The following is a 24,653-nucleotide window of genomic DNA, read 5'->3' on the forward strand; positions in this document are numbered from 1 at the left end:
ACCCTTCTTTTGCAAAGAAACTCCAATGATTTGGCCATAGGCCTCTTCCTCTACACCTTCGTCCTCCTATTATTTACGATCTCTCTACATTCTTTTTCAAACTAATTGTCATCTTCTGTTTTTCAATATCCTCATCTCCAACCAATCTCCATTGTCTTCATGTGCACCTCTTCCTAGTCACCTTCCTCTTATTATTCAAAATCTCCCTACTTTTTTTCAAACCAATTGTCATTGTTGTTTTGCAGTGTTCTTATCTCCAATCCATCATCATCATTGTCTCTTTTTCCTTCCTATACACCTCTTCATCTGCACCTTCCTCCTCCTATTATTCATGATCTCTTTGCATTTTTTTCCAAACCAATCATCATCATTTTTTTTTCAATGTCCTCATCTCCAACCCATCTCCATCATCTCTTTTTCCTTTGTGTACACCTTCTTCCTTCTCTTATTTATATTCTCTCTACATTTTTTTGTCAAACCCATCTCCATTGTCTCTTTTTCCTTCACGTGCACCTTTTTCCTTCTATTATTTATGATCTCTCTACATTTTTTTCAAACAAGTCACCATCTTCTTTATTACATCTCTCCAACCCATCTTTGCTATTCATTATCGTCACTCATCAACAACCTACTTTTACGTGGTGATTCATGAAGACAAGAATGAGAAAGAAGATGGCAATTGTTTTGGTTGAAGATATTGGAAATAAGAACGGTTATCAAAAAACATCCCTCATATTTGAAGGTTGCTCCTCCTTTTCTTCTGAAGGCTAATTAGACAAACCACCCTTCCAACTAGAACGTTAAGTTTGAAGGCCACCCTTCTTTTGCAAAGAAACTCCAATGATTTAGCCATAGGCCTCTTCCTCTACACCTTCTTTTGCAAAGAAACTCCAATGTTTTAGCCATGTAGGCCTCTTCCTCTACACCTTCGTCCTCCTATTATTTACGATCTCTCTACATTCTTTTTCAAACTAATTGTCATCTTCTGTTTTTCAATATCCTCATCTCCAACCAATCTCCATTGTCTTCATGTGCACCTCTTCCTAGTCACCTTCCTCTTATTATTCAAAATCTCCCTACTTTTTTTCAAACCAATTGTCATTGTTGTTTTGCAATGTTCTTATCTCCAATCCATCATCATCATTGTCTCTTTTTCCTTCCTATACACCTCTTCATCTGCACCTTCCTCCTCCTATTATTCATGATCTCTTTGCATTTTTTTCCAAACCAATCATCATCATTTTTTTTTCAATGTCCTCATCTCCAACCCATCTCCATCATCTCTTTTTCCTCTGTGTACACCTTCTTCCTTCTCTTATTTATATTCTCTCTACATTTTTTTGTCAAACCCATCTCCATTGTCTCTTTTTCCTTCACGTGCACCTTTTTCCTTCTATTATTTATGATCTCTCTACATTTTTTTCAAACAAGTCACCATCTTCTTTATTACATCTCTCCAACCCATCTTTGCTATTCATTATCGTCACTCATCAACAACCTACTTTTACGTGGTGATTCATGAAGACAAGAATGAGAAAGAAGATGGCAATTGTTTTGGTTGAAGATATTGGAAATAAGAACGGTTATGAAAAAACATCCCTCATATTTGAAGGTTGCTCCTCCTTTTCTTCTGAAGGCTAATTAGACAAACCACCCTTCCAACTAGAACGTTAAGTTTGAAGGCCACCCTTCTTTTGCAAAGAAACTCCAATGATTTAGCCATAGGCCTCTTCCTCTACACCTTCTTTTGCAAAGAAACTCCAATGTTTTAGCCATGTAGGCCTCTTCCTCTACACCTTCGTCCTCCTATTATTTACGATCTCTCTACATTCTTTTTCAAACTAATTGTCATCTTCTGTTTTTCAATATCCTCATCTCCAACCAATCTCCATTGTCTTCATGTGCACCTCTTCCTAGTCACCTTCCTCTTATTATTCAAAATCTCTCTACTTTTTTTCAAACCAATTGTCATTGTTTTTTTTGCAATGTTCTTATCTCTAATCCATCATCATCATCAGTCTCTTTTTCCTTCCTATACACCTCTTCATCTGCACCTTCCTCCTCCTATTATTCATGATCTCTTTGCATTTTTTTTCAAACCAATCATCATCATTTTTTTTTCAATGTCCTCAACTCCAACCCATCTCCATCATCTCTTTTTCCTCCATGTACACCTTCTTCCTTCTATTATTTATCATCTCTCTACATTTTTTTTGTCAAACAAAAAAATTGTGGTGGTTCATAATTTCTAATACAAAGGCAGCATGAATGGTGTTGCGGTATTTGGGTTCATCTTAGGGCTGTACACTCTTCCAGGTCCGTACAAGCTCGCCATTGCCAGCCTTGTAAGCTTGCTCACAATTGTTCCCGCAGCAGTATCGCTGGCGTGGGCAGTTCGCGACCTGTGGGTGCACCCCTTCTCCAAGCTCAAATACATCTCCTTCTGCCTCGTACAATACTTCCTAGCAGATGCATTCCAGGATGTTATTTATCAAGCTGGCCTCGTCGAGGTCAGCACCCAAATTTATCCGAAAAAGACTGACCGATTATATGCCTTGTTTCGATTCATTTTGTATTCAGATCCTCTCACTCGATCGTACCAACACATCTACTATAGCTATGCTCATGTCATCCATTGCGATGGTGCCGAGGGTGATAAGCGAGATGGAAGAACCATGCGCATTGAAGGTGCTTACGACTATGCTATCTCTGTGGGAGACCACCGCTTGTGCATCGTTCACATGTCCAAAATCGACGACAAGGAATCTTTTCATGAGAACTGGGGGGTTGCAGCCAACTACTGCCTCCACCTCGATGTCGGTCGATTTGAAAAGCACAAGGTTCTCAGTGACGAAGCGGCACGCGTGGTTGAGAACATCATAACTTGGTGGTCGGCAATTCCTGGAAAACCAGTTCTTAAGTCATTTGATAGGCCTTCCAAGAAAGCCGAATGTCCGAGTCTGTATCTCTTGTACTGTGCCATCGATGATAGCATTGTCAATGAGCAGAAACATGAAGTAGTGCAAATTGGTGACTACGTGCACATTGGGTAAATCCATACATAAGTCTATAACTCCATAGGCTACGCAATTATGCATGCCAGCCATGTCTATTTATTCCACTATATCTAAATTATTTATTTTCGCCTGAATTATGACCACAGCTTTGCAAGAACTCCACCTTCCCAAAAGTTTTCATTGTATAACAACTTGTGTTTATATCAAGCTTTTTCTATGTATGTATAAAGGATTTTCTTACGCGAGAATATATATCACAACCTCAGGATGTGATCTCTCTGACGACTATCCATACACAAGAGTTGTAGGTGTGCTTCTTTGCATGCGATCTCGAGAAGCGAAGATTTGACACCATATGTTACAAGTTTTACAGAAGAGTTATAGGTGTGTTTGTTTGCTTGGGGTCGAAAAGTGATGATTTTACATGTTTTCTTCCAAGTTATCATGTAATTGGGCAAGTTTTTAGACTTTTGTGAGAAGCATACCATATTGTTGGCATGGCATTAACACATTTTCTTTAAGGTGGAAGATTTCAAACTTAAACTTCTATAAAATCCTCCCATGTCTAATTTTAAGGTTTTGAACTATTCATACAAAAGGAATGACAAATGATACCTCCTATGTGTAGCCCAACCTATGATTAAAGATAAATTTGTCTACTTCCCATGTGTTCACCAAGTGTTCTACATGTGTTTGTCTTGAGGCCCGTCCATGGCCTCCAAAGGTTCATCCCACGGCCTTAAACATGAAGATATATATAATGGTTTGGTCATTAGAGGTATCACTGTCACAGGACCATGGTACGTGGAGATTAGATTATTCCACAAATTAAATAATAAAAGAAATTAACCATAACATCATAGCATAAATCAAAAACATGAAAGATCAAAGAACATAAAAATCAAAGAACACAAGACTGGGTGCAATCTCCCCCCGACGTGTGTGGCTCCACTCCCACACGCGATATTTAAACCATATTAATAAATTTAGCCCGTGGAGCCATAAATAGCATAGCTTTTCCAAAATTAGGCTTTTACAAAATTAAACCTTAGTCCAATGCTTTTAAAGCATCTCATCAAAAATAAACCTTGCCCAATATATGTACAATGGGCCAAACCATACAAAATTAAATATTTAGCACACATGTGCTTGGCTGGATAATCTCGTCCAATGTCCACCTTGGTTGTCTCGAACCCATGATCTATACTCAACATAATCCACAATGTTAGATCACAATTACTTTGGAATCACTCACAAAAATTATTATAACAAATGGAAATCATTCATAACCATGCTTCACACATGAATCATGTATCACACATATAATTAATTTGATTCATTCCCATGAAAAAATATTCTGAAAAATCTCACTCCCGTGATAGTCCTCCCGTTTAATATAAGAACAACCGTCCTCGGTTGTAACTATCAGCACACATGAGTGATCAAACACATTAATTGTTCCCACATTATTGGATTCACTCACAATCTCATTATGTATTTAAGTGGATTCACTTCTACAAATCCTCACACGCATCACACGTGTCTTAAAGTTGATCGAACTCACTCACGATCAAATTCATAGAACCTTTACACGCGTCACACGTGTCTTAGAGTTGATCAGACTCACTCACAATCAAACTCATACATTGGATTCACTCACAATGTTTTCATCATACGCATCACATGTATTCAAAAGTATACCACACGTCTCACATGTGCCACAGCTTGCTGGACTCACTCACAAATCAACTAGGGTCACCCTCATTAATTCAAAAGGGTTGATCGGACTCACTCACAATCAAATTCACATAACCTTTACATGGATCACACGTGTCTTCGAGTTGATTAGACTCACTCACAATCAAACTCACACACATTGGATTCATTCACAATGTTTTCATATGCATCACACGTATTCAAAAAGTATACCACACGTCTCTCACGTGTCACAGTTGGTTGGACTCACTCACAACCAACTTAATCACAATACATGCATCACACATGTCACACTTGGTTGGATTCACTCACAACAATTAATCACACTTGGGTCTCCCAAGATATTATTTTTACTTATTGGATCACCCAAAAATAAATTAATTACCGTAACATTCCCTCTTGTTCGGGTTTCAACTGACCTCAGTTGCGCATTTATTCACAAACACCAACACAAGTATCTTTCATAGATACCAACACAAGTATCTCTCATAGATACCAACACAAGTATCTCTCATAGATATCAACACAAGTATCTCTCATAGACACCTAGTTAATCTTGTTTGAAAATAGAAAGAGAATAATTTAAAGAAAGTGTTTTAAATGAGGTGTTAGATTTTTAAAGTATGAATGTGAAATAATAATAAGTTACATACATTCTTCGCTGATCAGTCGAAAAACATATGTGCATCATTGTTAGTTCACTCAAGTCTTAATAGTGAATGATGTGATATGTATTTTCTTCCGCGTATAGAAAGTACATATCAATCATTAGACTATCTTGACCTATATATTAGAATTTAGGTATAACATTAAACAATGCATAAGTATGAGTTTTAGGCTTACCTCTCTAATGGTAGAAATCATGGTTGGAAGTACCGTCTTGCTTTGGTTGGTCGCCTTTGTCTTTGTCTTGAACCACATTTATGACCGCAACTCGATTCTTTTTCTTTTCGACACTGATATGCATAATGTCCTTTGTGGCATCTATAGCATGTAATCACATGTGATTTTTGATCTCCATTATTGGTCGTCTTTGCAGCTTTAGTATTCTTTCCATTCACTAGTGGATCATCGTGCTTCTTTGCTTTATCTTTGTGTTAAAACTTCTTATAATGTGTGTAGATTGAGAAGATGGAAGAATATGAGAATCTGTCACTGTAGTATCCCTCGAAAATCCATTTTTCTTCTTGCAGTATGTTGCTAGATAGATAGCATTGCTGAGAGAACGAGGATGAAACATGTTCACTTCTGCTCTAATGAACTGGTAATTTTCTCCTTTGCTCTTTCTCACGTACTTTCTCTATAGCTTGAAGCTGCAATAAAGTTTGCTAAAATCTGTCAATATAGGCTGATATGTTCTCCTTTTTAAGCTATCTAAAAATATCCTATCGCTGTCTGGTTTTACTCTTATATGATGGAGGTAAGAAATCCTTTTTTATCAGCTTCTAAAATTCTTTCCATGACTTGGGTTTGGATTTGCCCTGTCTAATAACATCCCACCAAAGAGCTGCACTATCTATCAAATGATTAGTAGCACATTTAACCTTATCTTTCTTCTGAGAAAAATTTTCACCAAAAAAATAATCATCAAGTTTGCTTAACCATGCGAGTATGATGTGTGCATCCTTTTTGCCATCATAATCCTGAAAAGTGAAAGCTTTTGCTGATCTTGTGTCCTTTTTGAGACTCTTGAGCTTTGAGAGTAGCTCACACAGTTCTTTGAATAGGGTCGTCGTCAGAATCCAAAGAATCAGATTCAGAATACGCACTCCTTTGCTTTTTGCGAGTAAATTTTCGCTCGAAATATTCTCTTTGTCTCTTCTCACTCAACAACTGAGCTTAAAGTGCATTTACTTGATCTTGGATGGTGGGTGGTTGTGGATAAATTGCCATTGTAAAAGAACAAGTAAAATATTATGAAATTATTAAAAAAATTTAAAAAGGTGGAAAACTTATTTGACTCGAATGTACTTCGAAAGAAGGGTTGTCGAAGAGCTCGAAGTTGATGGCATCCCACGAAGAATAAGTATATTGATCCGGTATACTTTAATGTTGAAAAGTTTGGGAAAAGAGCTCGTTCGAAATCTTCTCTTCTTAACCTCTTGGATTTTTGGATGAATTTGTGTCCTTCTTCAAAGCCTTGTACCTTTGCTGGAGATTCTACTCTTCTCATGCAAGTAATTTTGAATTTGTTGAAAAGCCTTCAGATTTCTCCAAGCCAATAACCTTTGAGTAAAAATCAATTTCTTGATTTTTCTTCAACTCTCCATGACCCAAATTCAAATCTTGAATTTGCCGTGCTCTGATACCACTGTTTTACAGGACCATGGTACATGGAGATTAGATTATTCCACAAATTAAATAATAAAAGAAATTGGAGGAGTAAGGGAGGAGATGGTGAGTGGAGGATTAAGGGACGGTATGGAGGAGTAAGGGTTTAGGGTTTGAGTGAATAAGAAACTGGGAGAGAGAGTAAGGGGAGGGAGTAGAAAAGACTAACTAACCTACTAACTTAGACTACTAATCTATGTAGAAGACTAACTAAACTAAAGACTAACTCATGATTAAAGACTAACTAAACTAGAACTAAAACTAAAATACTAATTGAGACTACTAATCTAGATTGAAGACTAACTAAACTAAAGACTAACTCAAGATTAAAGACTAACTAAACTAGAACTAAAACTAAACTACTAATCGAGTCTATTAATCTAACTAAAGACTACTACTAAACTAAACTGAAGACTAACTACTAAACTAGAACTACTAACTACTAATCTAGACTAAAGACTACTACTAAACCAAATTGAATACTAACTACTAACTACTAACCTAGACTACTACTAACGACTAACTTACGAGTGTTAACTAGAATCGGCTAGAATGTAACAAGTAGTAAACATTATTCACAAAGATCCGATGTGATCTATGTTGGGTTAGTGGCAATTAACGGGCCATAAATGGCAATTAACGGTGGTCCATAGTAATCCATTTAGTATAGCTGCCATAATTGCAAAGCCATTCTATCCCTTGTTGAGGGGTTGAGAAAACCCTTTCTCGTCCACTTAAATATTCCATGACTTGTAGAATCAAAAAATGTTATGGAGCACAATCTCCTCATTGCATTAGATGGCGTATACTAAAACACAATTGTTTATGCCTGCAAATTATATGTGAACCAAATAGCTGCCACTTCTTGATTGAGCATTCAATTCAGAATATGGCATTTGTTGGACCATTATTGGCCACCATATCCCTTTGTGACGTTCAAGTTGGACTATGCCATATCAGCACTTCTCGACATCATCTCTCTTTCTTGGTTGCTCTTCATTGTTTTTCTTTCTCCTAGCCATCCTCGCCTTAGCATTGCTCTTCTCTGTCTCCCTGCCATTCCTCATCTTTTTGGATTTCTCATTGCTCAGCTCACAATATCGTCCTTCCTTGTTATCAACCATGGCACTCAGACTTTGGAAATCAGATACGATATTGCTGTTTGTGAGGTTTCACTGATTTCTTTGGTTTGCAAAGTATTGTCCTCCAAGAGGAGACATGACTTCAATATGTAGGGATCATTCATCAACCACTTGAGCTGGAAGCCGGAGAATTCAGGTTCAAGGTGGAGCCAAAGTATGGTGGTGTGTTTCTATGGCATCTATAGTCAGGTTAGAGTCAGTTGAGTCTCCACAGAGTAGGATTCTCGTTTGGTTTGAGTTTCTGGAGGGTATAGAAGTGCTAGCTGACATAGAGGGGAGGATGCCTACATCAGATGTATCAATTTAGTTGGTTGGTTGAGGACAGTTAATTCAAAGGTAGCTGGGTGCCAACTGTAGTCAGCAAAAAGCTAATTGCATGATATCCCTTCAAATTTAGAGGTATCTGAGGGCCTATGTGTGTTAGAGGACACTTGAGGAAAGTTTCTGTCTCAATTGAGGGTTCTCAGTCAGCGGATTTTGTGTCACATTTCTGGTGGGCTGATATTGGAGGATTGTAGAGGAGCCTGGAGGATAGGTTTCTGACTAGGAACAAAGGGGAGGATTTCGGAGGTAGAATCAGATAGTTCTGTGTCAGTAGAGCTGGTGAATGTTTTGGTCAACTGGATGTTAGGTAAGGTCAGGAGAGGCTTTTAGGTGTATGATCAGAGGTGCTAGAAGTCAGTGCTTACTTGAGAGGACAATTGAAGGTGTATGATCAGAGGTGCTGGAAGTCAGTGTGCTTACTTACCAATGATTCTTCTAGCAACAAGCACCAGCAAAACAGTTGTTGAAGTTGGCATACACTGCTCTGATACCATGCTTAGATTTCAAGGTGGATTGAAGCACACATCAGCCTAATCAAATGAGCATAATAACTAGAAAATGAGCAAAATGTCAAATGTTTAGATCTTTCCTCTTATATAGGCGCAAATATAAGGTCGATTACATCATTGATGAGGTCGAGAATCCTCCTCCAAAAACATCTTCACCTTTCCATCATTATCTCCTTGATTCTTTCACTAAATTCTAGCCTAGACAATCTCCTCCTATGCCCACTTGAGGAGCTTGTGTCTTCCTAGAGAATCTTGCTCGTTGAACATCCATAAAACCATACTATTCTAATGCCACATATCTCAAATACAATAAATGTCCAAAATATCATTCCATGTCTAAGATCAAGCCATCAAATGCACCATATATATGTTCTTTGAATGAGTGTTGAGTATGCCATGGATGAACCATCTTCCAACACCTCATGGGCATGTGTACCATGCACACCATCTATTTTTGTGGCTAAAGTCACAAATATATTCTCAAATCACCATGCAATCACAAATCACCATGCTATAATTACATATTCTCTGAACGAAAAAAGGATACATGATTTTTTCATATTAATAAAGTGCAAGAGGGGCCTTACATCGAGTCTCTACCCCGTATAATGGTTTGTGCAAGAGGGATCTTACATCGAGTCTCTACCCCCTATAATGGCTTGTGAATGGTGCCGCATGGTATTTTTGGGTGTATCAACGCATAAAAATTTTGTAGTAACACTACTTTTTGTATAGTATGTAGATCAATGGTGAGGATCTAACATAGACCTCATTTTTTGTAAGAGGCACACCAACAAATTAGCAGTAAACAATTATCTTCTAATTATTAGTTTTATTTAGCTAGATAGCTCCATGGTTTCTAGCTTTACGTGTGTTGTTGTAGGCATCCAAGATTTTGGAGAAGTTGCCAAGCTCATCCTTGAGGATTCCATGAAAGTCATGCTCTCCAATGTCCTTGTACTTGATTTTCCATGAAATAAATTAGTCTTGCATGGGTAGACAAGCCCTTTAAATGGGTTACATAGAGCTTCTCTCCCCACACCCCTCAACCCCTCCCATCCCTAGGTCCAATACCACTGCCTTGAAGTATCCTTGAAGTAGTATTTCTCCTAAAATCTAATGCATCCCACACAACGTTTACACATTTGTAAGGATCCCAACCTCTCCATATGCCTTTAAAAACTAGCATCATTAATCTTAACCCTAACAAATTTCAATTAAGGTATATGATCAATTAGGTCACGTAAAACATTACCTTTTTTTGTAATTCAACATCATAGCCCTTCCCCCTCTCCACCATAGGAGGTGACGTTTTACAATAGGAAAGTTTCCAAGAACCTCTATAGGCAAGGTGCATTAGAGGTTTTTCAACATGGATTTCCACCTTAGGGTTATCTTTTTCATCACCCGCACTTCTAACCTTTGTCTTCAAAGCCATAAGAAAAGATGCCGAGACCATTTCTCTCACATAATGGAGCTCACAGAGGTTCTTTTTGAAATAAAAAAATGTTAGCATAAATTTTCAACTTTTACCAAAGCATGGTCCTTGAGTTAATGTATTTTTCCTCAGTACTCTCCCTCTGTTAAATGCTTTATCCACATTGTAAATTCCAAGTAGAGAGATCAACCATGTTATGCTATAAGAATGTTCGAAAAAAATAAAATAATAATTTATTTTCAATAGTTTCTCAAGTGAAGATGAAGCTAAATATCACATATGACATCATTAAGACAAACAACCATGTTATGCTATAAGAATGTTCGAAAAAAATAAAATAATAATTTATTTTCAATAGTTTCTCAAGTGAAGATGAAGCTAAATATCACATATGACATCATTAAGACAAACAAGCGAAGATGAAGCTAAACGTCATATACGACATCAAGGCAAATAATTTCTACACTCTCAATTGATCCAAGAAAGTTTATTAACTTTGATATAGGCTAGATGCAGTTATAAATGCATCAATAGATCACCACCATGCCATGATAAAAAAAAACTACAAACTTCTTTAAGAAAGCAGAGGGGAAATGCTCAAATGTATTCATTGATGTAGACATATGCACATGTTAAATACATGCAAATGTTACACACGTGTCCTACTACATGCACACACGTGTCCTACTACATGCACCATGCACAAGTACCCACTAAACAACACTTGGCAATGTGCACATGTCATGTGACACTATACAAGTACTAGTTTATATGGTACTACACTATAAGTTTGTAGTCACACTATTTTTTGTATATTAATATATACTAGATTGGTTGTGACAAACTATCCTAGAACTGAGGCACTTAAATACAACTAACAAATTATTATTGTAGTAATTGTTGTCTTATTGTTTGTTTTATTTTTGTGGATAGCCTTGTGATTAGTATTTAACAAATTATTATTGTAGAAATTGTCATCTTATTGTTTGTTTTATTGTTGTGGATAGCCTCGTGATTAACTTCTAAGGTTTGAGGGTGCTGATGTAAGCCTCATGTTAGTATCTAAGGTTGAGGTAAAAGTAGAAGAGGTCGCTCACGATCTGCACACAAGGCTGAGTGACTAGATGAAGGGCAAGAGATTAGCTCAGGAAAGAGAGGATGAGGATCTAAGGAGACAGTGGTAAGCAGAGGCAGAGGCAACAAAGGAGGAATGGCAAAACAAGAGCTAACGATGAAGGGCAAGAGATTAGCTCAGGAAAGAGAGGATGAAGATCTAAGGAGATAGCAGCAAGCAAAGGTAGAGGCAGCAGAGGAGGCATGGAAAAATGAGAGCTGACGATGGAGGCCTATAGAGACATAATGCAAGATTTTATCTAGGGCCCAGCTTCATGGTCAGGTTGATGATAAGAGGAAATAGGGCTTAGTTCCCATTTCACACACGGACGAAATAAATATTCTCAAGAATAACCTCAGGAAGGTCAATGACATTATCATTTTATCTTTTTTGAAGTAAGTATTATATTATGTTTACACAATTTACCAATTTGATGCTAGTTAGCCCTTGTTTCTTGGCCTAATGTTATACATCTATTTGCGCTTCCAGTTTTGATCCAAGAGCACATGTGGGTGCTAGACCCTCTAATTTCAGGCCACCTTCAATCCGAGAACTCATTACCAATATGGTCCTGGTATCTATATTTTGAGCACATGCAAGTTGTTGTTTTCGGATCCCATGAAGAGTAAGTGCTAAATTTCGTACTTGTTTTCACCATTTCATCACAAATTCAATGACTACCTAACCTATCATCACTTCTTGCAGTTCCCATTGGACCTGGTTCTTCAATGACTACCTAACCTATCATCACTTCTTGCAGTTCCCATTGGAGCCTGGTTCTTCTTTATCTTCAGGATAGAAAATGCTACTTGGAAAATTCAACTATGGGTATCCATGGTTGTGTCACATACTAAGTGATTTTATTGCAAGGTTAATATTCTCATCTATTTGGCTATCCATTAGGTATTCTAAAGGACCTCTATTCTTGTAGGAGTGTACTTAAAATTACAAGTGCTTGGGAAGTGATTACCCAAGACAATTTTTGCAACATTAGATGTATTTAGACCAAATTCGTGCTGCAACTTGATGGCCACACTTGTGGATGGAGGGTTTCCCTAAATGCCAAGATCATACTAAATACGATTTTCAACCTTCCAAATGATGCAATGTGTAGAAATAAACACACAATTGTGACTGAATTTGTATTCAATTTTTTCTTATCTAGATAAATAGCTTACATAGATACTGCTTGCTAAGAAAATGTTCTTCATGGTTGGCACATGTAATTTTAAATTTTTTTGCAGTTCCCATTACTGACAACATACACTAAGTTGGATGTTTCTATCTTTGGAGGTGAGAGTATTGTGAAATTAATAGACAACATCACAAGACCTCCACCTCTACCTCCAATTCCACTTGTTCCACCTCCAACTGCTCCACCTGCACCTCTTGAGGCTTCTCATTAAAGTCGATGTCATATGCTCTCTTGTATTCTCTACTGGTCAACATATTTGTATGGCTAGTTTTGGGCCCGCTCAATTGTATACTATATATTACTAGAATATAGGAGAATGATTTTGTGAATCTTTTAAAGCAGTCTTGAAGTGCACTTGTTTTTCTACACATAAAGTACAATATGCTTTTTTAAAGAGAAAAGTGCTAATTTTATATTAATCTAATAACACTATGTACAAGTGAATTAAGCACTCAATACAATTGGTGAAACACATGTTTTGCAAAATAATGAATGGCATGAAGTTGTACAATGTGAGCTAGATATCAAGTTGTTCAGCACTAAGGTGCACGAGGTTCTCATGGTTAATGAGATGAGGTGTTAAGAGGGGAGCTACAATATGTGTCATCTAAACAAAGATTTTGGTTACCAAGCAACCAATGTTGAAAATGGCCAATGCCCCCAAAGGCCAGTTGGGCATGGGCCATTTTTAGAGTGGGTCCAAGCCCAAGCTGAAATGGCACATGCCCAACTAGATTTTTGCGGTATGCTACCAATCTTGTGTTGTTTTTGAGCTTCAAGTCAAGGTGTTCATTACTAAGTTGCACATTATTCCAAGGGCTTAGAATACCATGAATACCGTAAAGCTTGTAACACATAAGATTGGTAGCATATCCCAACAATCTAGTTGGGCATGTGCCATTTTATTTTAGGCTTCTTGCATTTGTAGAAGCTTCTCATTTCATGGCAGTTGAACGGGATTTTTGGGGTATGGTGTCAATCTTGCAGTGGGTATTGGGGTATGGTAGGCTGCAAGATTGACACCATACCCCAATAACCCTATTCAGCATCATGAAATCAAAAGCTTCTAAAAATGGCACATATCATAGCTACCCTCAACACCACATCTCATTTATTACATGTACAAGCATCAAATTTCCAAAGGCATGCTATTGTATACTGCCTCATACATGTCTCATACATGTCATCTGACATAGAATACAGCTTCTTCCTTGAGTCCACAAGATCCATTTTGAACTTGATAGACCAAACTAGATGCGAATATAACAAAACCTTTGGATTATTCTCTAGAGGGTGATATAGGCAAAGAACAATCCCCTCACTACAAATGAATTCACAGAGATCACATCACCCCACCTGTCTTCATGAATTTTTTAACATGCTACTTTTCTTGAGTACATTGCACAACAAAGAATTCCACCCCCTCATCATTATCTTCTTTTGCATTCACTACAAAATTATCCCCGATGCACAATGTTATGTGATAGTGTTTATTTTGACTTCATTTATGTGTTTATAACTACAAAACTTAAGTGCATATTTATTTGTGATTAGGTAGAATTTTTGATACATGCACTTTTTTCTGTGTTGCAGTATATATATAATGTCAAGTTAAGAATGACTTATGAACAATTGGTTGAATTTTTATAAGATTTTGACCACAACCAATGAAAGCGGAGAGAGAGAGAGAGAGAGAGAGAGAGAGAGAGAGAGAGAGAGAGAGACTTGAGCGCTTGCGTACTGTATATGTATGTACATGTAGATAGATGTACGTATGTATGTATGTATGTGTCTATATATGTATGTATATGTGTATGTATATGTATATGTATATGTATATGTATGTATGTATATATGTAGAGAAACACATACTCCCTAGAAGAAATTGATCTAAGAGCTCTGAACTACAGAAGCTCTAAATTTCTTGCAAAAAGACCTAAATTAAAATCTCCCAAAAAAAACACACTCATGTATACCTGGTAGTCTTTGAGGTTTCATAAAAAAAGAAGTTTCAAGTGCTCAAAGGAGTGTTGTTGTATCTTGACATCCAGGTGCTCTAACTGAAACGTGAGGAAGAGCTTAGCCTACATTTTGCAACATGTATCACATGAGTAGTTCATTAAACATACATAGCTACTATCTCACATCTAGTTCAAAAGATAGCTACTATAGCCTACTGGCTCTACTATTATCTACTACTTTCAAAAAATAGCTATTGTAGCCTACTAGCTCTACTATTACCTACTGCTTCAACACTACTTTAATAGATAGTTCATAACTAGTTCAGCGGACTAGCTTCTAGTTCACAATAAGCTCAAATGTATTAGCTACTGGCTCAAAACTATTATAGGAGAAAGGTACTAGTTCACAGAGCTAGTTCATGAACTAGCCACTATGAGGTACCAGCTCACAACTATTTCAGGAGATAGGTACTAATTCACAGCTAGTTCCTGAGATAGCTACTATTAGGTATTGGCTCACAACTATTTTGGGAGATAGCTCTACTAGTTCATAGCTAGTTCTTGAGATAGCTACTATTAGGTGCTAGCTCACAAATATTTTGGGAGATAGGTACTAGTTCTTTAGGTACTAGTTCATGAGATAGCTACTATAATGTACTAGCTCACAACTACATTGGGAGATAGATACTAGTTCACAACTAGTCCAAGAGATAGGTACTATGAAGTACTAGCTCCCAACTACTTTAGGAGATAGGTACTAGTCCATGAGATAGGTGCTATAAAGCGCTAGCTCAGTTCATGAGGTAGCTGCTATAAAGTATTAGCTCACACTATTTCAGGAGACAGCTCAGTTCATCAAGTAGCTACCATAAAGTACTAGCTCACACTATTTCAAGAAATCGATACTAGTTCAAACATATAAATACTAGTTCACAACTATTTCCACATATAGCTACTAGCTCAAATTTTGATATTCCCTGTTCTAACCTAGTCCTTTTAATAGCTACTATGGGCTACTACTTTACAACCGGTTCAAAAGATAGTTCCTATTGGGTAATACAAGCTTCTATTTATGTATAACCTAAATCAGAGCTATTCTTCATGCATTAGCAAAGATGCATCTCACCCACTTACTACACTCATAGTATTTCATGTTGCGCAATAGGCAATCCAGACATAGGATATTATCTATGACATCTCGAGAAGATGTGTCGGATGTTTTTTGTCCAATTTTCTTCCCAATAGTTTAGGAGAAATGTCCTTGTTTAGTGAGGCTCTGGTATGGGATGAGCATAACTTAAATACCAAATCCTTCACCTCTTCTGTGACACAGCTGATGCGTTCTTGCTGTTTTTGGCATGTTTTCAGGGGCAAATATCCATCTTCCAAAAGGAGAAGTCTAGAGAAAACATACAAGTTCCTTCGATGAATGTTCAATGTTCTTTAGACAACGCAAACATTGATGTTGACTCCTTCCTCACAAACCCTAGTAGAATTCATTAGGGCCATCAAGTTGCTCCTTTTAAGAAATAGCTCTTCATTTGATCTAGGTTGTTTCACCATAGCTAGGGTATTTCAAACTTAGAGACAATTGCTTCGTCAACCCACACTTATGGTCTCTTCTTTCTATCTTCAAAATGATTGAGAAATGGATGAAGACACGCGCTCCCCCATACATCTCTCACTGCCTCAGAAGTCATTCCAACTATTTTTATTTTTTAAAATGACACTACCTTGTTACTAATTTTTGAGCATTTGAGACTATCGCGTGCCTTCATTAAGGATTTCACTAATATAATTACAAACACATCAATAAGTTATTAACTCTTGACAATAGCGCATAAAATTATCGCACGGCATTCTTGCTTGTGCCTATGCTCAAGCTCAGTTGCTATTTGCCTTAGAAGTATAATAATTTGTTCTTGCATTGTGGATAGTGTAAGTAAATCAACCATTTTATACAAGCAAATAAATAAATAAGTAAAGTGCAATAAACCATTTATAAATAAATAAATAAAGAACATAAATTTGGCTTATCTCAATGCTTTTGAAACAGCTCAAATTTGTGTTGAAGTTGAGCAAACACTTTGTATGAAGGTTGAACTAGAGTCTTGCTTCACATAATCCCCACCGCCCCCCCCCCCCCCCCCCCCCCCATGCACATACAAGTCTTGAGCGTAGGTCAAAATATGGTCAAAATTTATTACTTCACTTTTCCCACTACTTGAAAACTGAAAATTTTCACCCAAAATTTGAAGAAGACTTTTAAAGATTTTTTGGATTTTTTTGGGATTTTTCTAGAGTTTGTGAACACTTCTTTGTTTGTATTTACAAGCATAGACTTCTTTGTAAATATAAACAAAGAAGTGTTCACAATCTTGCACATATTTACAAAGCTTGCTCAAAAATTATGAATGCCCAAAATAATAATATATACGTTTCCACCTCAAAACTTTCAAGTCCTCCTCCCCTATAAAATATCCACAAATAATTTGGCAAGTCTAAAATAAAAATATATACGTATCCACCTCAATCTTCCACAATCCTCCTCACCTATAAAATATCCAACAAATAATTTGGCAAGTCTAACACATATTCTAGGCAGACAAACCATCACCACACACATGTTCATCATATGTAAGTACTCAAGGAATCACCCTACCATACAAACTAACTGTACCAAATAGTGGAGTCCCCAAATATAATGTGTACCAAACATATTAATATTTGTAATGGCATCATACATGATATTAACACAGGGGCATGATGCAAAGATAATATAGGCATCCCCGAATTATCTAAGAGGATAGAATAATATTTTTAAGAAGGCTTAATATACATTCTTATAAATAGGTATATTGAGCAGGTATATTTTTAAGAAGGCTTAAATAGGTATATTTTTAAGAAGGCTTAATATGCATTCTCATAAATAGGTATATTGAGCAGGTCCTAGAGTGAGGCTACTACTAACAAAAATAAAGGGAAGGCCAAGGTACCCAAGGATAACAAACCAAGTCATCAGTTAGCAGCACAGCTGCAGGCGATATGCTGACGATTCGATGAACATGAAAGATGTAAACGACAGCTTAGAATTCCCAACGATGAGAAATGAAGGAAAGGAAGAGGACACCCTGGAGAGTTTGGAAGCTACTATTCGAAGACACAACTAGGGTGCAAAAGAATCATTACAACATAATTCCACTAAGGACAGTGAAGACACTTGCAAAAGGCTAAAGCAGAGTACAACCTCTGGATTGAATTGAAAAACACGAAACTGAACATGACACTAAGCCAGCTACCTATCATGCTAAACCTAGTCCCCAATTACCACAAGAAGTTATTGGTGCCTAGGTTGATATATCAGTCTGAAGAAGGGGAATGTGTAGCATATAAGCTGAAAATTAAGTGTGAGAAAGAAAAAACTAGATCAGTTTCGAGGGTAGATAACATGGTCCCAGAGGTGATAGTCACGCTCCAAGGATAGGATATACCTAGATTCTTATTGGTGGATGGAGGATCATGAGTAAATATCATCTCAAAATAGACTGCTAGGAGTTAGGTCTAATGAATTAGCAAGCACAGCACCATTCAACATAAAAATGGGAGATGAGAGAACATTGAATCCCTTGGGCATAACAAAAAATGAGGAGATATTGGTGGTAGGATGCAATTCATTGTCTCATTTGTGGTGCTAAAGATGGAGTCAAAAAAAATGCTCCTATTTGATGCCTTTGGGCATACTATGGTTGCAACATGGCAAAATAAAACAATATTAGTCCTCTCAGGACAACTAGAAAGGTGGACAAAGTCGACAAGAGAAGGCTAGATGAACTATCAAGAGCATCAGCCGAGCTAAAAAAGTGGTTAGAAAACGAGAAGCTAAAATTAGATAGCTTCTCATTTATCACATGGCTGAACTATCAGAACCATCAGTCGAGCTAAAAAAGTGGTTGGAAAATGAGAAGCTAAAATTAGTTGGCATGTCAAAGTGCAAGAAGATCAGCTAGTAGAGGTGAATCTGGGTTTGCAAGATGATCCACGGAATGTCAGGGTCATTGCATAACTAGAGAAAAAATTCCAAGAAGACCTCCTCTCACTACTAAATGAATATACGGACGTCTTTGCAAGGAGTTATATAGCGGCATGGAAGGTATTGACCCCAGTTTTTACCCCATCAGATCAATCTCAAGGAAGTGTTATGGTTTATTCACAGCCTCTCTAGAACTCTACCATTCTAACAAAGTGGATTAAACAACAACCGTCATAGGGGACTTACCTTGCTTCCGCTCAGGATTCATAGCCTCCTCCAAGCTCCACTAGTGATTGCTAGGTCTAAGCTCCAATGCCATCCTTGTTGTCACCACCAAAGAGATACTCCACTTCCATATGCAACAAAGGACTCACCTCTCTTATTCTCTCTCACTCTCACACAATGAGCAAGAGAGGCATGCTCTATACTTAACTCTCTCTCTCTCTCTCTCTCTCTCTCTCTCTCTCTCTCTCTCTCCAAGATAGAGCAAGTAGACATGCACAACTTAATTGGCACAAAGGGGGATTGTCTTTTCATTATGAGAAATTCACTTATATATAACTAGCCCTTATTCACACTTCGATGCCCAAACTTAACCCTAATCTACTAAAATTGGTCACTTGCCAACTTTTCTCATAATATGTACAACTTTTTGATCCCTGTGTAGTAGGGAGCACCTATAAGGCCAAAAATCGGGTTAACAAGAAGATGCAATGCTGACAGTACAAGATGAACCCCAAATATACCAAGCAAATCAAGGAGGAAATCAACAAGATACTCAAAGTCGGATTCGTATATGCAATAGAAAAGGCCACATGGATATCACCCCAAGTGATTGTGCCAAAGAAAAGTTTGAAGATCAAAGTTTGTGTAGATTATAGAAAACTAAATGTTATAATAATCTCATATCTGTTTCCTTTTCCCTTTACAAATTTATTATTGAATGAGTTTGTTGGCAAAATGTAGTCATTCCTAGATGCTTAGGTTCACATGGCATCACTAAAAGATAGAGATTACCAAGCCATGGTGATAATTATTTGCTACGATCTACCCTAGTGATGCATTTTTAACTGGGAATGTATCACACTAGGTCTAGGGTCATTACAAATGATAGCTACATTAGGGTTTTTCTTCTTTAAGGGTAATACAAACACTAAATTGGCACATAGGTAATATGGTCCATATAAGATTGAGAGAAGAGTTGGTAAGATTATAAAAGGTGAATAGAGAGGCGTGATTGTGGGAATTTAGGAGGTTGAGAGATTCATGAAGAGGTGGAGTGATTTGTGCTGATTTGATTTGAATATTTAAGGAGATTATTGTGGATTTAGATGCTCCTTTGGTGAGCTATAAATTGATATATCCCTATGCGCATTTTAGAGTGTGATTAATGAAAGATTATGGGTTTACTTTGAGTCTAGTATGTTGATTAGCATTCTTAACTAAGTGTTAATTATTAGCCATGGTGTAGTTATTTGTGAACCCTAGCAATGCATTTTCAACTAGGTATGTATCACAGCCACACTAGGTCTAGGGTCATTATAAATGATAGCTACACCAACCCATATGGAAGCCTAAATGTTATAATATTTTGAGGACGAAACCTATCACTGGGGATGGTTTGTAAATGAGTACTAAAGGACTATGGGCCTTGGGTATGGCCCAATGTGGAGGCCAAGACATTAATAAGTGTGAAAAGGAGACAATTGTATATAAGACAACTAGAAGCCCAAGTTGTCAAACAAGCCTTTCTTATGCAAGATTTCATGGTGACGTCTGGGCTTCCATGTAAACGTAGACTCCACGTAAACGAGTCTCTCCTTTCTCCCACCTTTCACTTTGTCTCCTGGTTCTTCACTTTTGGTTATTCATTGGCTTCAAGATTTGCAATTAAACTTGGCTCTGATACGATTGTTGGTGGAGAAAAATGACCCGATTAAGTAATTACAAAGCGATAATCAACCAAGCATAGAATAAAATTTACACATAACGCAAGATTGGGTCCAATTTACCCCCACGCAAGAGTGAGTCCACACTTCCTCTTGGTGTATTTTTAATCATATTGCTTGAAATAACTTGTGGGGATCAAAATAGTGTCCACTTTCACAAATATGTAGACTTCAACTAAAATAGCTTTCCTTTATTGGATGTGCAAGCCAAACTACTCAAAATAGGTGTAAATGTGTACATCTCTTGTAAAATAAAATATGCACAAGGGAGCTTTCACATATCTCAATAAATACATACATTAACAATAAATATGGACACCACACAAAATGGAATAATGATATGTGTTGTCACAAAATCGAATAGTATTCCACCGACACTCAAAATCGAGTGTCTCAAAATCTTCTTGACCACCACCAACTCGTCTCCATTATCCAACCCAAGAATCTGTGCTTACATCAACTATGCCAACCAATTAATACATTAACTGATTAAAAATATAAATAACCATACGAAACTCATAACATCAAGATGATGCAATCTACACGCTCACGCATGTATGGAATCACCATCGTACCCGTAAAGTAAGCCACATAAACCCTTTAGGAGAATTCATAAATACTAAGACTAAAATAACTTTCATATTATTTTTACCTTTAATCAGTACATGGCTATGCACTAATAGCCATGCGCATAGTCGCATGCGTAGCCGTGTTCTGAGATTAAAAATCCTTGGATTCTCTCATGTCATGCGTGGACTAGCTTTTGTCTTACCAACCTTAGTGCCTCTCCTCCCTTCCCAAAACTTGCACCAAAAAAGCATATTTCTCCTCCTTCCATCTCCCCTACCTCAAGCAAGAAACTCGTGCTCTCTTCTCTTTATGTGTTTTCAACTCCCTCACCTCAAGCAAGGAATGTTGAAAAACTCAAGTTGGAAGCCATGACCAAAAGAATTGATGCAAAACCCTAAGCGAAGATGGATGATACTTAAGTGCACTCATAATGATAAGAAAATGAACTAATTAAGCTTTAGACTCAAGTTTAGTTAGGTTACAAGATTGAGACTTGTACTCATAGAAAGACTTGAGAGCTTGCTTAATTTGATTGCTTGCAAAATGATCCCTTTTATAACACTATTGTCAGTCTTTAAATGGATTGAAGAGTGCCAAAGGTCTTACATGATGATGAACTGAAGAGTGCCTTGGAAAGTGCCCATCTTGAGACCTCACAACTAGGACCTAATATTTCATGTGCACATTGATGCTCCAAACTTTTCCATTGGACATATATTGGCACAACTAGGGGAATATAAGTTGGATAACACTCTTTGTTTTACTAGCACAAAGATGAACTATACAACAACTGAAAGAGAAAGGTTGGCCATGGTTTATGATGTGAAAACGTATAGACATAAAAGTATAGACAATAAGTTTGTGTTCTTTGTGGGCCATCATTCACATGACATCTCTAATCATTAGACTGGATGGAGTATATAGCATCAGAGGGATCATGGCCTTTCTTCGGCACAAGGCATCATTTAAAAATTACCCATATGGATTTTTTGGGTTATATATGGGAGGACAATAAGAAATAGACATGAAGCCACTACTAAAGTACAAAGCATAGGTCATGGAACCAAACATTGGACTTGAAGGTAAAGTCTAAATATATAGACATGATATGAAATTTATAAAAGATTAATGTGAAGACTTTATAATATCATTGTATGTTCATTTATTTCGTGCATTTTGTGTTCCTCTTCAGAAGACTTTTAGGATTCATTCTTGCCTAACTTACCTTGTTCTTTTTGCATTTTTTCTTATATTTTATTTGGAGGAGTCTCTTCATCTTCACACTCAAACCATGAATGTTACTTAACTTTATAGATGAAGAAACCCACGAAATTCATTCTTTTTATGGCTTGTTTTTTGTGAAAGTTGAACAACTCCCTTAAAGATCTTTTATTGTTCTTTTTCAAGTTCTTTAATAGCGCTTCAAGAGGTGAGGCTTGGGAGAGTGGAGCTAGCAACCACTAGTGTAGCTTGGAGGTTATGGATATCCAGAGCTCGGAAGCAATGTAAGTATCCCCATGACGATTGTAGCCTATTTCCTTCCGCAAGTGAACGGTCGAGAGTTCTTTAGGGGGCAAAAATGGGACATAATATTTTTTGACACTGTTGTCGTGGAAGCAATCTTGCTTCTTCCCTTTTCTTAAGCACTCATCTCCTTCCTTACGTGTTCCTTACATGTTTACATTCATTGTTTCTTGTTTTTGGTGAAGTTTGTGAGAAGAAAAGAGTGGATAAGATTTCTGTTGTGAAAAGAAAAATGTGATAAATGTTCTGTTTTTAGTGGTGTCGATTGAGTCGAGAATACTTGCATAACTTAGAGGAACCAATCATTTTTCTTTTGATGTTAGCATCGTTGTTTCTCTAATCACATTTGCCCACTTTGTAAAGTAATCTGTAGCCACTAAGATATATCTTGCTTGGGTCTGATGGGTGGTAGGACTTATAAGTCCTACAAAGTCAATTTCCCATTTCTCAAAAGGTTATTGCACTATGATGAGGATATGATGGAATTGGTAGACATGCCAAGTTTAGGTTCTGGTGACCTTACTCATTCGTGGGGATTCAAATCCCTCTATCCATAGCAGTTGGAACCTCGAAACAGGGACAAGTGGCATTCTTTGTCTTTTTGCTATGGAACAACAAATCTTTGACATTCATCGATGAACTTTGATAAACTCTATGGCATCACCCAAGGTTGGCCACCATAAACTTGTTGCTTGTGTGCTGTTGTAACCTCTCTGTAAAAATGTCCTCAGCAACGTGCGTCCTCCAAAACATGTATTTTCACGCACACATCTCCATAGAAAATCATCTTTTCTAAGCTTATATAATCGTTGCGTAATCAATTGATAAGGCATAGCCAACTTAATCAACGGTCGCATCTTATCTTTGTTCAGTGGATGATCTTTTGGAAGACCATAAGCAAGGTATTGTGATATTTCATCACTCCAATTGGGCACCATGTCAATTTTAAATTTGAAAGGTCATCATCAACTCCGGTGGTGGGCTCACCATCAGGACTTTGTTACTGCATCTCTAGTGAGTTCATCGGGTCTCCATTCTCTACTATTCCTTTTTAATATGTAAAACCCAAAAGAAACATAAACTCAAGTGTTTAAAATGTACCTGAATTGAACACTTGAGGGTATGACAATTGAAATTGTCTTTGTATTCCAATCTGTTCCTAGAAGCTCATGAAAAAAATCTTCTGACAGTGAAACAAATAAAAATAGTTTTTGTTTTCTTTTTATTCAAAGCCTTCTCAAACAACTCCAAAAGACATGTTTCATGTGTCCTTTTAAATACTATCTTCATGATTTGCAAAGGTAAACGATTTATTTGAAGCACAAAATATCTCATTAAAGTGACGCCTGATCATACTTTTGTACATTAGCTGCCTGAAGGTTACTCTAGTCACAATTTCAAGTCCTTGAAAGCTCTTCTATTCATGAAATAACCTGAGGTAGCATACATGTAGATATTCGGACATATTTACTTTGTGGACTAACATTGGCAGAACCCTCTCCATAGCTGGTCAACCATGAGCTTATTGATCACCTCTGGTCAAAAACTGGTCAAAAGAATGAAATCCTGTGCACCATGTTTTACAATCCCTTTGGCCATGCACACTGAGATACATTCATTGTTAGTAAGAGTCGACACAAAAATGATCATGTATAAAAACTCTTCAAACTGATTGTGATCACTTGTCACCTGCTAATGGATTCTCATCAGTTGCACCATTCAAGATTGGAGATACTCTCCTTTTTCTGATTTTTCCACTCTTGCTTTTGGACTGCTTTTTGGATTCTTTGCCAATCACATTCAGTTACATCCATAAGAATCAAAATAAGAATC

The 24,653-nt window shown here is 37.1% G+C and overlaps 1 protein-coding gene across 1 annotated transcript; it reads left to right on the plus strand.

Annotated features, from left to right (window-relative positions):
• The first annotated feature begins 2,264 nt into the window (after positions 1-2,264).
• On the plus strand, positions 2,265-3,467 carry LOC147606569 (uncharacterized). The gene has a single exon (XM_086792230.1). It carries the CDS (start codon positions 2,265-2,267, stop codon positions 3,051-3,053), a length of 789 nt encoding a protein of 262 aa, XP_086648356.1. The 3' UTR covers positions 3,054-3,467.
• The last annotated feature ends 21,186 nt before the right edge of the window (positions 3,468-24,653 follow it).

The sequence above is a fragment of the Cibotium barometz genome, chromosome 57, assembly GCF_041138505.1.
Source record: "Cibotium barometz isolate CiBa-2024 chromosome 57, ASM4113850v1, whole genome shotgun sequence".
NCBI lineage: Eukaryota > Viridiplantae > Streptophyta > Polypodiopsida > Cyatheales > Cibotiaceae > Cibotium > Cibotium barometz.

What these genes read in the sequence shown, in the direction of transcription:
- LOC147606569 (XM_086792230.1), top strand. Translation starts at nt 2,265, where the DNA reads ATGAATGGTGTTGCGGTATTTGGGTTCATCTTAGGGCTGTACACTCTT.